Source organism: Mustelus asterias, chromosome 9 (genome assembly GCF_964213995.1).
Source record: "Mustelus asterias chromosome 9, sMusAst1.hap1.1, whole genome shotgun sequence".
In the NCBI taxonomy this organism is placed as follows: domain Eukaryota; kingdom Metazoa; phylum Chordata; class Chondrichthyes; order Carcharhiniformes; family Triakidae; genus Mustelus; species Mustelus asterias.
Window position 1 is genome coordinate 81,122,566 of NC_135809.1, and position 16,981 is coordinate 81,139,546.

Genomic DNA, 16,981 nt, shown 5'->3' on the forward strand with positions numbered 1-16,981 from the left:
TCCTTTCTGATGCATGTGTATCTGAAGAGACTGTAGGAGGGCACAGATGTTGTGTTAAGTGGTTGCATAATTCTGCCAGGCCGCTAGTGCAAGGCTGGTTCTGCTTGGGCACTAAACAGCAGAAAACATACCCAAATGGTACCCATCAGATCACTTCTTAAGAACTCATCCTCTCCATTCTGGGACACCAGGCATCTTTGGCAGTTTATGCAGTTTTGTACCAGAACCTTCAATTGGACTTATTGCATCTATTGTAGGTAGTTAGAGAGTTTGGAGCTATTAAGTGCATTAGAATCAACTGCGTGACTCTGAGCCCATCTGTCATGCAGTTAATGGACTTTTCCAACTTAACATTTAAGGACACAATCTCTAATGCATGATTCTGCACAGGCTTCCTACTCAAGCATGGTGAACCCACAAGATCAGAATCCCAAGGCTTCTCAGCCACAAGTTGCTGACTCTTCAGTCAGAGATGACCACTTCCTCATCCCCACCATTTTGCTCCCTTGTGTTTTGTACATTAGCCTCACCTGCCTTGTGCTCCTTGTTGATCCCATCCATAGATATTGGATCAGCTTTCCCACGTACGTTCAAGATACCCAATTGTCCCACCACCTCTGTTGACCTGCATCTGCATTGTCCAATTGTCTAACAGTTTCAGATTAGCCCAGTTAAACATTGGTACAAACAAAGCCACTGGGAGGGATTTTCCGGCCACGCTTGCCCCGAAACTGGAAAACCCCGCCCGAGATCAATGGACCATTCCATGGTCTGCCCCTCGCCCGCTACGATTCCTGTGGTGGGCTGAATGGGAAAATTCACCCCATTGTCTAAGCACACGTCACAAGCTCTGTACCCTTTCCAACAATTCCACGCCCTCCCCAGCCCCTATCCCAAGCTGAGCCAGACTGTTTGGACCTTTTGGAATTCGATTTAGGTGTGAGCTGAATATCTGACCTGACATTCTCTGCATCCCCATGACATCACCTTTATCTGCCCCTGTGCCAGCAACACTATCTATGCACTGATCGGCTCCAGACTATATTATATTTCTCTGGGTGATTGATCATCATCATCACCCGTAATTCATCCAAAACTAGGCCGCCTGTATGATATCCCAATTGAATGAATTCATTACCTCCAAACTCATTGACCTATGTTAGCTCCTAAAACCCCAATCCCTTAAATATAAACTTTTTAGCTTGTGTTTAAACCTTTCCAATCTCAGTAACCTCTTGTTCTCCAACCTTACCCAAACCTATTTATTGCCAACTTCCTGACACTGTCTGTCTCACACACCTTGAGAGAAACAGATCTCTAGAATCATAGAATCCCTACAGTGAAGAAACAGGCCATTCGGCCCATTGAGCCTACACTGGCAACAATCCCACCCAGGCCCTATTCCCATAACCCCACATATTTACCCTGCTAATCCCCCTGACACTAAGGGGCAATTTAGCACGGCCAATCCACATAACCTGCACATTTTTGGATTGTGAGAGGAAACCGGGGCACCCGGAGGAAACCCACGCAGACATGGGGAGAACGTGCAAACTCCACGCAGGCTATCACCCAAGGCCAGAATTGAACCTGGATCCCTGACGTTGTGAGGCCGCAGTGCTAACCACTGTACCACTGTGCCTCTAAAATCCAGTATTACAAAGCCTGCTACCGGAATCATGCCATCCTGGCCGATATCTTCTGTTATTGTCACCTTTTGCTGCTTGGTCACTCCTGATGGGACAGGAATCAGCCTTCAACCTAAATACTTGCTCCCTTCTCAATATTAATACCGGATCGCAATGAAGAAAATGAAATGGTGAAGGTGGCCCATCACTCACCCACAAAACACACTCCAGCATGGGTGAATGTTTTAAATATTTATATTGTAAATAATATTAAAGGATCAAAGTTACACCAGCCACAGCATTATTGGAAAGATTACACAAAGTTCATTATACTATATGCCCTGACCTCAACTGCTCCATTACTAAACCAATTCCATTTGAAATGAATAAAGGACATATAATTCCGATATCATCCCTTGCAGTGACAGCCTCATTGTATCTTCTCACCATTCCCTGTCAGCACGATGCCAGCTTTCAAATGGCCTTGTTCACTTGGTCAAGCTCACATTACATTATTTAAATAGCTGAGGGTGAGGGAAGGGCTGCAATTTAATCTTGGGGAGGTCAAAAAACCTTTTTTGGGGGATCTTTAATATCACCCATCGAGTGCCAGTCACAGCGTTCATTCAGCCATGTCTAGATATCTTACACTTCAAACAATAGTTCACAGGTCTCGCAACACGTCATGTTTCTGCGACCTGGCACAATTGGAACTGAAGCAGGACACAAGGAAAAGCACATTTCTGACTTGGTCTACCACAAGCACCTACACAATATCAGAATGAGTTATGATTTTTGTTTTTGCACACTGTCATGTCTTTGCTTACATGGTATGTACATGCTTTACTTAAGGAAGGGAAAGAGCAGAACTTTAGGCTGAAAATACAAGCACAGTGTAAGTCTGGAATCTCAGAAAATACCGCTTTACAACACTTCCATTTTTAAATCCATGGCAAATACAAATTGTGGGCCAGTCTCTGGCATTCAATTTATCTTGTATTACTAATGTTTTTGTATTTGCACAGTAACAAGTGTTTGAAAGTCTTTTTGAAGGTAATGTTGCAGAGGGCATAGCAAGCTGGATTGACAGTGCTGTTGATGTAGCACAGCCAGTAACCAATGACCCAGGCAGTCTCAGGGACACAGTCTCCACAGAATGTGCTGAAGAGAACCATGACGTTGTAGGGAGTCCACGTGAATATAAATGCCAGGAGAATTGCAAAGATTGTCCGCGTGACCTTTTTCTCCCTGGCAGCCACCTGGCGCCTCTTTCGCACTTGGCTTCTCGCAATGTTAGCGAATTTCCTGGCGACAATGCCGGGTTTGTTTGCCGCTGTGTTGTTGGTCGCATTCCCGGGCATGATCTCGATGGCCGTGACACACTCATTGCCAGCCTGTTTGGTGACTATCTTGATCCTTGACCATTTGGAGCTCTGCATTTTGGACAGTTTTGGCGCTTGTGTGTGCTGTATGACATCGCTTGTGCCTTTCTCTTGAGGATGGGGTGGAACAGTGCTGGCTGAACTGGACTCATTTGAGGTCTCCTTCTCCTCACGCTGGCTCAGGGACACTTGTTTTGTGGAGGGCTTTTCCTCCACCTTTCCATTCCGCACAGTGTCACTGGAGGAGTCTGTCGTTGGCTTGGGAGAGTTGTTGTTATTCTGCTGCCTGCTGAAGTGACTCTTGAAGAAGTTGGAAGAACGCGACGTGTTCTCTTTCTGACTCTCAGTCCTATGACTTTTCATTCTACTCCTGCTAGCAAAGGAGACTTGGATGTACAAAACTGTCATGATTACAACTGGCAGATAGAACGCTGCGATGGCTGTGCCAAATGTCACAACGTGGTTGGAGAAGAATTGAATGTAACATTGTCCTTGTTTTACCTGGCGTTCGCCAACAATGAACTGCCAAAAGAGGATGGCCGGCGCCCACAAGATGAACGAAAGTATCCAAGCCGCTGCTATCATAAGCCCAGCCATTTTGGTGGTCCTTCGAGCCGGATAGGTAAGTGGCTTCGTTACACAGAAGTAGCGATCGAAGCTGATAATCAACAGGTTCATTACAGAAGCATTGCTCACAACATAGTCCAAAGCCAGCCACAAGTCACAGACAACAGCCCCAAGAGGCCAATAGCCTTTAATAATGTAAACTGTATATAAGTTCATAGAAAAGACTCCAATAATCAGATCGGCGCAGGCCAAGCTGAATAAGAAGTAGTTGTTCACAGTCTGCAACTGGCGATTCACTTTGATGGATAACATGACTAATATGTTGCCAACCACTGTCACCAAGCTGAGGGATCCCGTCACCACAGCTATAAACACAATCTCAACCGTCTTGAAAGGGCTGGTCCATGTCATTCCTATAGTTTCATTTGAGCTGTTGGCTCCAGCATCCTCAAATGTGACATTCTCCATTTTCAGCTGCAAGGTTTCTCCAAACGTGTTATAGATAGAATCTGAAACACAGAGAAGGACATAATTAAATTTAAGTTTATTAGTGACACAAGTAGGCTTGCATTAACACTGCAATGAAGTTACTGTCAAATTCCCCTTAGAATTAGAATTAGAATGTGAATACCCTGATTGACCCACCAATGGTCAGGTAGGCCTGTAGTTTATCAACCCTTCTTTCCTTTTTATTTTAACAATGGTTCAGTTCAAAGCATAACTCTACTGTTACTGCTGCATATCAAATAATGATTGTTGTAAACTGTGGGCTTTTTGTCACCTCCATCGACATATATTATATCCGTTATGTTAAAGGAACAGTGTTCCATAAGGAACATACGGACAGGAGTAGGCCATTCAGCCCTCCGAGACTGTTCAGCCATTCAGTGAGATCATGGCTGATCTGTATCCTAACTCTATTCATTCAGCAGGGCTCCATTTCCCTTAATACTTTCGGTTATCAAAAATCCGTCACTCTCAGGATTCATATAATTCAAAGTTACACAGTTCACCCACCCCTGTGTGAAGAAGCTTTTCCTAACTTCACGCCTAAGTAGGATGTCTCTGAATCCTTGTCCAGGACTTCCCAGCAACAGAGAAATCATCTAGCCTGTCAATTTTTGCAAAATTTCTATATTCAAGAAAATACAAGCTTGGTTTATCCTTGGAGCCTTGGTAACATTCTGAATAATCCCCACTGCACTCATACTATGGCCAATATATCCTTTATAAGATGAGTGCCCAGAATTGTGCATTGTACTCCAGATGTGATCTAACTATTGTTGTAGCTTCCAGCTATCTGGTTACAAAGAGACACATTGAGTGGAATTTCCCTGTCCCGCCCACCACGGGAATCGTAGAGGGCGGGACATGGACCATGCAAAGAACCGTTGACCTCAGATGGGATTTTGCAGACTGGTACGATCGCAGCCACCCATTGTCTTAGCTTTCTGAATATTATTTACCAATTATATTTTATTGATATGTATACATGGACCTTCAGTGATATGTACACATGGACCTTCACTGATACATATACATGAATCTTTACTGATAAGTATACATGTACCTCTGAATCTCTTTGTGCCTCTACTGTTTCTCACTTTTCAACAATTGGAAAAAGGCCAAGTGCATCCTTTTTTGAGCCAAAATGGATGATCTCACATTTACCTGCATTGAAATCCATCTGTCACAATTTTGCCCAGCCACTGAATCTATCAATGTCCCTTTGTAATGTTGTGTCCCTATCTGCACTACTTACTATGCCACAGATCTCTATCATTAACAAACTTCCATATATGACTCTGATCATTTCTAAATCATTAATAAACATAGAGAATAGTTCAGGTCCCTGGCAAAATCCTGGTGGGACACTAGTTATTCCTTTCCAATTCAAGCATACATCTATTAGTGCCTAGAATTGTCTTTGAATTGTCTAGAATTGTCTAGAATTGTCTACTCTTTGTCTTCACCTGCTTAACCAATCAGATCAATAAATTATCTTCAATCCCATTAATTTTAATTTTTAGCTCACAAGATGGATTTTTATCCAATGCCTTCTGGAAATCTATATAAATGATATCCAAAGATATTCCCTTGTTTATTCCTTTAGTTACTCACTCAGAAAATTCAATTTGATTCATGAGACATAACCATGGAGACAAACATCATGGAGGCAGCCTTCCCACGGTGCTCGAGGGGACAATTACAACTAGAGGCTCCAGGCTCCAAATAAGGGCCAAGTGGGCAGGGAAGGCCCCTGCCATGATCTCAATTTTCTATCAAAAATACCTGCCTGTCAGGCCCCTCCATTTTTTAAATTTTTCACGTCTGTCAGAGCATGCCTTCATTTTGAGGTAAATTGGAATCAAAGATTGTCAAGCAAAACTGTAAAGGAACAATAGGCTGGGGAGGTGGTTCGGGTACAGTCGAGGTACATTCTCACAAAGAAGAAAGGTAGGACAAAAAAGCTCTAACTCACCAAAAGGCGAAATACCGAGTGAGATGATGAAGAAAAAGACGGTGTACAGAGATGTCAGGTACAAGTGTGATACAGATTGAATATGGAAAGTTCAGAGGGGGAAGTGAGAAAAGAATTAGGAGTGAGAAAAAGAGAGTAAGAGGAGAGACTGACAGTTAACATAAAAGGGAGTCCAAAACTCTGCTTTATGCATAAAAGTAATAAAAATGTGTGGTAAAAAGAGGACTAAGGTTGATTAGGGACCATAATGGGGATGTAAGAATTGTTGAGTTACTAAATGAATACTTGGCATGTGATTTTATCACAGAATCATACAGCGCAGAAGGGGTCCTTCAACCCATCAAGTCCACACTGACACATTAGAAACAAGGAATTGGGAAGGAAGATGCTGCCAAAGTCTTTGTGAAAGGGAAGGTACCTAAGACATCGGGTGGGATAAGCCTGGAGAAAGAGGACATGGTAGAAAGGCTGGTTGTACTCGAACTTGTTAAGTCACCAGGACTGGATGGGATGCATCTAAGGATTCTGAGAGAAGTAAAGCAATTATGGAAATTGTGGAAACATGAGCAACAATCTTCCAATCTTCCTTCGAGGTAGCGCCAGAGAGCTGGAGAACTGCAAATGTTATACCCCTGCTCTAAAAAGTGTCAAGATAAACTCACCAATTATAAACCATTCTGCTTAACGTCACGGTGGGAAACCTTTTAGAAATGATAATCTGGACAAAATTAACGGTCACTTGGACAACTGTGGGTCAATTAAGGAAAGCTTGCATGTGTTTATTGTGGGCAAATTGTGTTGAACTAATTTGATTGAGTTTTTTGATAAACAGCGAGGGCTGATGGGGGTGACGCAATTGATGTAGTATATGTGGACTTTGAAAATATTTTTGATAGAGTGCCACAAAATAGGCTTTTCAGCAAAGTTGAAGCCCATGGAATAAAATGAACACTATCAGCATGGATACAAAGTTGGCTCAAAGACAGGAAGCAGAGCAATGGTGCCTGATTACTTTTCAGACTGGAAGAAGGTATATAGTAGGGTGTCCCAGGAGTCAGTGTTAGGATCACTCTTCTTCCTGATCTACATTAATGATCTAGACTTGGGTGTGCATGGCACAATTTCAAAATTTACAGATGACACAAAACTGTATTGTGTACTCTGAGGATACTAATAGAGTCTGAGAGCTCAGAGGCTGGTGGAATGGGCAGACATGTGGCAGAGAAGTATGAATTAACACATTTTGGTAGGAAGAATGAGGAGAAGCAATAGAAAGGAAAGTGTACAATTCTAAAGGGAGTGCAGGAACAGAGGGGCGTGGGGCTTTATGAACACAAGACAGACTGAGAAAGTGATTAACAAGTCAAAAGGGAGCACAAGCTTTATAAATAGAGGTATAAATACACATATAAACAAGTTCCAGTGAATCCTTTTCAATCAATGGTGCACCCTCAGCTGGACTATTGTGTCCCATTATGTGCATCCCACCACATGAAAGATATGAAGAGGGTTCAGGAAAGATTTATGAGAATGGTTCCAGGGATGTGGAATTTCAGTAATGAGGATAGAGTGAAGAATTTGGGGTTGTTCTTCTTCAAGAAGAGAAGACAGTGAGGGTCTCCCATTGACACAACTCTGTTTTTGATCAAGCCTCTTTACTCTCTGAATTAATACATTCTGTCGCTTTATTGCTGCAATCAGCAGCTCCCATTACAGTCTTAGGTTCTCTCTGCTTCCTCAATTCTAACCATCGAGTTTCTGCTGATTGCCTTCCCTTACGTATATCCTCTCTTAGTAATGATATAATAGTATCTTTAATCAATATGTATACCTTTCCTCCTCTTCCAATTGCCCTTTCCCTTCTAAAGGCTTTACAAGTTTGAAGATTTAACATACAGTCATGACCAACTTGCAAACATTTCACAGGAACAATAAACGTACGAAGCCCTCTAAGCCGTCTTGGAGCCTCCAATTCACTCAGAATTATTTCTTACACTCCATAGATTGGTCTATAAAATGTTTATTTGGGATCGAGCCCCAAGCTTGTCGTTCTGCCCGATGCTAATAGTCCCACACAGTTTTAACTTAACATATTTCTGTTGCCCCTGCTGCAACTAATTATTTTTATATTCTCTTCACTGCGTGATCTGACCTGAGCTCGGCTGTTTTTCTCTGCTTTTGGCCTTTTAACTTGCTGATTAAAAATGGTAAGGTACACACAAATCCATCGCTCGTCTCAGGTGGACATCAAAGATCCCGCGTCAATCATAGAATCTCTACAGTGCAGAAGGAGGCCATTCGACCCATCAAGTCTGCACCAAACACTATCCCACCCAGGCCCTATCCCCGTAACCCCACATATTTACCCTGCTAATCCCCCTGACACTAGGGTCAATTTACCATGGCCAATCAACCTAACCCCGCATATCTTTGGACTGTGGGAGGAAACCTCAGCACCTGGAGGAACCCCACACAGACAAGGGGAGAATGTGCAAACTCCACATATACAGTGACCCAAGACCGGAATTGAACCCAGGTCCCTGGCGCTGTGAGGCAGCAGTGCTAACCACTGTGCCACCGTGCTGCTGTATTTTAAAGAAGAGCAGGTTGGTTCTCCATGGTGTCCTGGTCAATATTTATCACACAACTAACGAATAAAAATTGATTTTCTGGTCATTATCACATTGCTATTTGTGGGAGCTTGCTGTGCACAAGTTGGCAGCTAAGTTTCCTACATTACAACAGTGAGTTCACTTCAAAAATATTTCATTGGCTGCAATGTGCTTTGAGTCACTCAGTGGTCATGAACTGCTTCATCTGTTTATCAATCTTTCTTTTACTTTTCTTCTCATAGAATGGTTACAGCACAGAAGGAGTTACAAGAGTGGCTCAGATCGTCCCATTCCCCTACCCTTTCTCCTGTAATGTTTCTTTAACTCTTCATAGAATCATAGATCATAGAAACCCTACAGTGCAGAAGGAGGCCATTCGGCCCATCAAGTCTGCACCGACCACAATCCCACCCAGGTCCTACCCCCACATATTTACCCGCTAATCCCTCTAACCTACGCATCCCAGGACTCTAAGGGGCAATTTATAACCTGGCCAATCAACCTAACCCGCACATCTTTGGACTGTGGGAGGAAACTGGAGCACCCGGAGGAAACCCACACAGACACGAGGAGAATGTGCAAACTCCACACAGACAGTGACCCAAGCCGGGAATCGAACCCGGGACCCTGGAGCTGTGAAGCAGCAGTGCTAACCACTGTGCTACCGTGCCGCCCCTCAGGCGTACATTCCCTTTTGAAACCTCCGATTAAATTACCAGCAATGTCCACATCTCATGAAAGAATAAACTGAAAAAAGGTTAAAGATAAAGTGACCAAGAAATATGTTTTCTCCATCCTCAGTGCATACAGCTGTGAAACAAAGTAAGACACACCAGTTGCTAGAAATCTGAAATAAAGAACAGAAAATGTTGAAAATATTCAACAGGTTAGGCAACTTTTGTTGAGAGGGATACGGAACTGGCGGCAGTGGGACTAGGAAAATAGCAAGGGGCGCCACAATGGGACGGCACCATGATGCATTCTAGGAAAAAAAAACAGGGGGGGGTCACATCGGGGCAGCACCGTGATGAATTCTGGGATAAGAGCAGGGGGAGGGAGCCACACTAAGATGGCTCCATAACGCATTGTTGGAAAATAGCAGGGGCAGCCTCAATAGGATGGCATCATGATGCATTTTGGCACTCAGGGAACTTTTTAAAGTGGCGGGGGGGTGGGGGTGGGGGGGGGGGGGGGATTCTGGTTGGAAAATGATCAGGTTCCTGCACAATGGAGGCAGGCAGCCAGTTCAGATGTTTGAGCACCCGCTCCCCCCCCTCCAAATAAGAATGATTTTGTAACTCCCATGGCATTTGGACATGAGCAAAGCAGCCAAATCCCCAAGTGCTGAGGCTGCCCGCTCCGTGAAGTTGGCCTTCCTGTGGCAGCCTGTGTGGAGGGAGTGAGAGATGTGAGGTGGAGGGTGTTGAAGGTGTTGGGCATGTGATCACAGCCAAAACTGATTGACGAAAGGGATTGATGCGCGATTAATTCACTCGGGAGGCTAGGACGTACCCGGGAATAAAGGCTTTTATTCACAACAAGCATAGAGCATACTGCTTAACAATACTATCCCAGACTAAGGGCCACTAGGAAGTAGCAGTGACCTTTATACTCCTGTAAGAAGGCGGAGCCAACCGGAGTGTACCACCGAACAATGCTAACAGGTGGAAAACCCCAACCCTAACCCCAACAGTAACAAGAGTAACATATGTACAAGTACCCATAGTGGTAACCATCTATGGTTCACCACAGGGATTTCCTCTCAATGCTGTTGGCCTGGATCGTGTTCATTTTCACACTGCTGTGCAGGCCAGCAAAGATGTCGCCATGCTTATGTGCCCTTGTACTTCACATGACCTCACAGCTCATGTACCCTTGTAGGGCCCAACCTGCCACAGCAGAATCCTCCTCTCCCAGCTGAACCTTTGTATCTGCTGGCCCTCTGCTTGGATCTGCAGCATTGAAAACCTGCCCATCATCTTTACCTGGATGGCAAGCCCGAACGCAATCAATTAGGATACCATCTCAAGAAAGATGAATGAGTTGATCTCATTGCTAGCAAGAGGGGCCTCGGGACCCCATTTAGTCCAAGATAACAGGGTGCTAAAGCCCAAGGGAAAACTCTGCCTATCATTTCAGATCAATAACCTTATGTAGAACAGAAATTTGTTCGATATTTAACAGGTTTTAATCAAGAACTGAAACATTGAAGGAGGACCAGAATAAAGAACAGAAGTCTATGATAGGGCAGAAGACAGGAAATATTAAATGACAAAATGAATGATGGTGTATGGCAGAAGTGGGTGAAAAAACAAAAGATGGGTCCACAGTGTTAATTTAAAATGCAGAATCATTGATGACAGGGGAGGTAATGGCCTCGTGGCATTATTGTTAGATGATTAATCCAGAAACTCAGCTAATGTTCTGGGGACCCGGGTTCGAATCCCGCCACAGCTGATGGTGGAATTTGAATTCAATAAAAAATATCTGGAATTAAGAATCTACTGATGACCATGAAACCATTGTCGATTGTTGGAAAAATCCATCTGGGTCACTAATGTCCTTTAGGAAGAGAAATCTGCTGTTCTTTCCTGTCTGGCCTACATGTGACTCCAGATCCACAGCAATGTGGTTGATTCTCAACTGCCATTGGGTAACTAGGGATGGGCAATAAATGCCGGCCCAGTCAATGACGCCTATGTCCCATGAATTAATTTTTTAAAATGAATAAAAAGCTGACAAAAGATGAGCAATGGTTATGATCTGAAATCGTTAAACCCACTTTTGAATTAACATGGTTGCAATGTAACCATCTGAAAGTTGAGGTGCTAAACTAGAACAGATTAGAGATTTCAGATCCAAGATGGTGCTGGAGTGAGACAACTTCTTGCAAGCTGTGCCCAGCATACCCTCTAATTCTATCTTTTACTTTCATTCTATGCTTTTCAAACTCTAATCTAACTTTTTTAAACTTTGTAACAAAGCTTTAATTCAAACTCTTCTGCCATTTTAGATTTTTGAATGGACCTACCTTATACTGAGTTGATCTCTCTCTACACCCTAGCTATGACTGTAACACTACATTCTGCACTCTCTCCTTTCCTTCTCTATGTACGGTATGCTTTGTCTGTCTACTGCGCAAGAAACAATACTTTTCATTGTATACTAATACATGTAATAATAATAAATCAAATCAAATCAAATCTGTGTAGGAGATGAAGGACAGAAAGATCAGGGTGGATGTTGGGCAAAGAATTAAAGTGATAGACGACTGGAATTTCAGGGTCTTACGCGGGGACAGAATGGAACTATTCCACAAACTGAGAACCCAATTTGCATTTGGTCTCCCACGTCGAGGAAAGCTGAGAAGACAGTGCATCAGACTGAAGAAAGTGCAAGGAAATTGCTGTTTTAGCTGAACAGAGTGTTTGGAGTTCTGTATGGTGGGTAGGGTGGAGGGACTCTGATTGGGCTGATGGAAAAGGGGGCCAAGGTGTCTGGAGGGAACAGTCTGTCCAGAATGCCGGAACAGATCGGGAGGGAAAGTTGGTGGAATCGGACTGGAGGAGGCAGAAGTGGTGGAGGATGATCTGCTAAATGTGGAGGGAAGGTGAGGGAAAACAGGATGAAACATAAAAGAAAGAATTAAAGACAGAACTGCATTCATCTATTACAACTTATGATCCAAAGAACATAACTACCAGTGAAGTACTTCTTGAGGTGAAGTCACTGTTGTCACATGCTAAAAGATTTGTACACAGCAGGAGTTCAGAAACAGCAACTTGCGAATGTCCAGATGAGCTATATTTAGGTATTCATTGTGGGATAGACCTGGATATCTGGGAAATTTTCCTACTCTTGTTCAAAATAGTGGGCAGGATGTTTGAAGCCCCTTGAGAGGCAGACTGGAGGGGTGGTGGCTATGTCCCTTACCATTTTTAAGGAGTTTAACATGAATAAAGTGAAGAGGGTTCAGTAGGCTGGTTCAAATGATTGTTTTTAAAAAAAGGTAAGAGCAGAGTTCAAGTCGCAAACAGCAATATAAATACTCCAGGTGAAGGGAATATTAAAGTAATTTAAGTGGTTACAGTAGGAGTGACAGGTAATGGGAGATTCTAATTGTCATATAGTTTGGGAAGAGCAGAATGATTTACATCTGGAAGTACAGGGAATGAGTACACTCATGGTAACTTACTGGAGAAACATGTTCCAGATGTTAAATTTAAAACAAGGCAGGATAATTAGATTCGGGATTATAAATTGAAACAGATGAAAAGTCAACTCCGAATAAATAACAGAGGAACATTTTTACACAAAGGTTTGTAAGTGTCTGGAATAGTGCAATGTGCATGGTTAAGAGACAGATTTAGGAACATCTGGAATACAGTCTGATTCTCTGCTGAGAGAGGTGGAATTTTCAGGCATGGGCTTTGGTGGATGATGTAGTTTTGTGTCCTTAACACTTGTTGTTTAAGTCGCCTGGACTTAATGGGATACAACTGTCCCACTCTGTCAGCAACTGCAATCTGACACTTGCTCTTCAACAATGGAATATAGCAGTTTGCTTTGCTGAGGGCTCTACTAATTTACATTGACAGGAGATCATAGAATCCCTACAGTGCAGAAGGAGGCCATTCGGCCCATTGAGCCTGCACCATCAACAATCCCACCCAGGCTCTATCAACGTAACCCCACATATTTACCCTGCTAATCCCTTGACACTAAGGGGCAATTTAGCATGGCCAATTGACCTAACCAGCACATCTTTGGACTGTGGGAGGAAACTGGAGCACCCGGAGGAAACCCTGCAGACACGGGGAGAATGTGCAAACTCCGCACAGATCCTGGGAATCCCAGTGGTACATAATGATAGACTGGTTAAGACCCCATGTCCATTGATCCAGTGCCACATGATAGGATTGCCTTGTGCATCACAATACATACATTTGCCACTCACCATGTAAGCCATATGATCTAAACCGAAAAGAATAACTGCTATTTCTGGCTTTTATATGGTATGATGTGGAGATGCCGGCGTTGGACTGGGGTAAACGCAGTAAGAGTTTTAACAACGCCAGGTTAAAGTCCAACAGGTTTATTTGGTAGCAAATACCACGCAAATGGTATTTGCTACCAAGTAAACCTGTTGGACTTTAACCTGGTGTTGTTAAAGCTCTTACTGTTTTATTTGATAGGCTTAGGAGCTTTAATCTCCATTGCTGCCTTCCTCTGGGAGGAAATTACCATGTGGAGCTGCCGGCGTTGGACTGGGGTAAACACAGTGAGAAGTTTAACAACACCAGGTTAAAGTCCAACAGGTTTATTTGGTAGCAAATACCACTAGCTTTTGGAGTGCTGCCCCTTTGTCAGGTGGAGTTGGGATCTGCTCACAAACAGGGCACAGAGACACAAACTCAATTTACAGAATAATGATTGGAATGCAGTCTTTACAGATAATCAAGTCTTAAAGGTACGCACAATGTGAGTGGAGAGAGCATTAAGCACAGGTTAAAGAGATGTGTATTGTCTCCAGACAGGACAGCCAGTGAGATTCTGCAAGTCCAGGCAAGCTGTGGAGGTTACAGATAGTGTGACATGAACCCAAGATCCCAGTTTAGGCTGTCCTCATGTGTGCGGAACTTGGCTATCAGTTTCTGCTCAGCGACTCTGCGCTGTCACGTGTCGTGAAGGCCGCCTTGGAGAACGCTTACGCGAAGATCAGAGGCCGAATACCCGTGACTGCTGAAGTGCTCCTCCACAGGAAGAGAACAGTCTTGCCTGGTGATTGTCGAGCGGTGTTCATTCATCCGTTGTCGTAGCGTCTGCATGGTTTCCCCAATGTACCATGCCTCGGGACATCCTTTCCTGCAGCGTATCAGGTAGACAACTTTGGCTGAGTTGCAAGAGTATGTACCGTGTACCTAGTGGATGGTGTTCTCACGTGAGTTGATGGCATCTGTGTCGATGATCCGGCACGTCTTGCAGAGGTTGCTGTGGCAGGGTTGTGTGGTGCCGTGGTCACTGTACTCCTGAAGACTGGGTAGTTTGCTGCGGACAATGGTCTGTTTGAGGTTGTGCGGTTGTTTGAAGGCAAGAAGTGGGGGTGTGGGGATGGCCTTGGCGAGATGTTCGTCTTCATCAATGACATGTTGAAGGCTCTGGAGGAGATGCCGTAGCTTCTCCACTCCGGGGAAGTACTGGACGACGAAGGATACTCTGTCTACCGTGTCCCTTGTTTGTCTTCTGAGGCAGTCGGTGCGGTTTTTCGCTGTGGCGCGTTGGAACTGTTGATCGATGAGTCGAACACCATATCCTGTTCTTATGAGGGCATCTTTCAGCATCTGGAGGTGTCTGTTGTGATCTTCCTCATCCGAGCAGATCCTGTGTATACGGAGGGCTTGTCCGTAGGGGATGGCTTCTTTAACGTGTTATGGGTGGAAGCTGGAGAAGTGGAGCATCGTGAGGTTATCCGTGGGCTTGCGGTACAGTGAGGTGCTGAGGTGACCGTCCTTAATGGAGATGCGTGTGTCCAAGAAAGCAACCGATTCCGGAGAGTAGTCCATGGTGAGTATGGTGGTGGGATGGAACTTGTTGATGTCATCAAACATTGTCATCAAACCAGCAGACAAAGGAGGGGCCATCGTCATACTGAACAGAACGGATTACTGCAAAGAAGTGTACCGACAACTGAACAACGAGGAACACTACAGACAGTTACCCACAGATCTGACCAAAGAACACACCCGTCAACTCAACACTCTGATCAAGACCTTTGATCCGGACCTTCAGAGCACCCTCCGTGCTCTCATCCCACGTGCTCCCCGCGTTGGAGATCTCTACTGCCTCCCGAAGATACACAAGGCAAACACACCCGGCCGTCCCATCGTATCGGGCAATGGGACCCTGTGCGAGAACCTCTCCGGCTATGTCGAGGGCAACCTGAAACCCATTGTACAAAGAACCCCCAGCTTTTGTCGCGACACTACGGACTTCCTACAGAAACTCGGCACACATGGAGCAGTTGAACCAGGAGCACTCCTCATCACAATGGCACTCTACACCAGCATCCCCCATGACGATGGCATTGCTGCAACGGCCTCAGTACTCAACGCCGACAACTGCCAGCTTCCAGATGCAATTTTACAACCAGTTCTTCATCCAGACACACGGAACAGCCATGGGGACCAAATTCGCACCTCAGTATGCCAACATCTTCATGCACAGGTTCGAACAAGACTTCTTCACCGCACAGGACTTTCAACCGATGCTGTACACTAGATACATCGATGACATTTTCTTCCTTTGGACTCATGGTGAACAATCACTGAAACAACTATATGATGACATCAACAAATTCCATCCCACCATCAGACTCACCATGGACTACTCTCCGGAATCGGTTGCATTCTTGGACACACGCATCTCCATTAAGGACGGTCACCTCAGCACCTCACTGTACCGCAAGCCCACGGATAACCTCACAATGCTCCAGTTCTCCAGCTTCCACCCTAAACTCGTTAAAGAAGCCATCCTCTACGGACAAGCCCTCCGTATACACAGGATCTGCTCAGATGAGGAGGATCGCAACAGACACCTCCAGATGCTGAAAGATGCCCTCATAAGAACAGGATATGGCGCTCGACTCATCGATCGACAGTTCCGACGCGCCACAGCGAAAAACCGCATCGACCTCCTCAGAAGACAAACACAGGACAGGGTGGTCAAAGTACCCTTCGTTGTCCAGTACTTCCCCGGAGCGGAGAAGCTACGGCATCTCCTCCGGAGCCTTCAACATGTCATTGATGAAGACGAACATCTCACCAAGGCCATCCCCACACCCCCACTTCTTGCCTTCAAACAACTGCACAACCTCAAACAGACCATTGTCCGCAGCAAACTACCCAGTCTTCAGGAGTACAGTGACCACGACATCACACAACCCTGCCACAGCAACCTCTGCAAGACGTGCCGGATCATCGACACAGATGCCATCATTTCACATGAGAACACCATCCACCAGGTACACGTTACATACTCTTGCAACTCGGCCAACGTTGTCTACCTGATACGCTGCAGGAAAGGATGTCCCGAGGCATGGTACATTGGGGAAACCATGCAGACGCTACGACAACAGATGAATGAACACCGCTCGACAATCACCAGGCAAGACTGTTCTCTTCCTGTTGGGGAACACTTCAGCAGTCACGGGCATTCGGCCTCTGATCTTCGCGTAAGCGTTCTCCAAGGCGGCCTTCACGACACACGACAGTCCAGAGTCGCTGAGCAGAAACGGATAGCCAAGTTCCGCAC

General features: G+C 44.8%; 1 protein-coding gene across 1 annotated transcript; it reads right to left on the minus strand.

The window, feature by feature from the left end:
* Window positions 1–2,617: 2,617 nt before the first annotated feature.
* On the minus strand, window positions 2,618–4,078 carry chrm4a (cholinergic receptor, muscarinic 4a). The gene has a single exon (XM_078221228.1). The coding sequence runs from the start codon at window positions 4,043–4,045 to the stop codon at window positions 2,618–2,620; it is 1,428 nt and encodes a 475-aa protein (XP_078077354.1). The 5' UTR covers window positions 4,046–4,078.
* Between the last annotated feature and the right edge of the window lie 12,903 nt (window positions 4,079–16,981).

Excerpts from the sequence above, each read along its gene's own strand:
- chrm4a (XM_078221228.1), bottom strand. The coding sequence starts at position 4,045 with ATGGAGAATGTCACATTTGAGGATGCTGGAGCCAACAGCTCAAATGAA.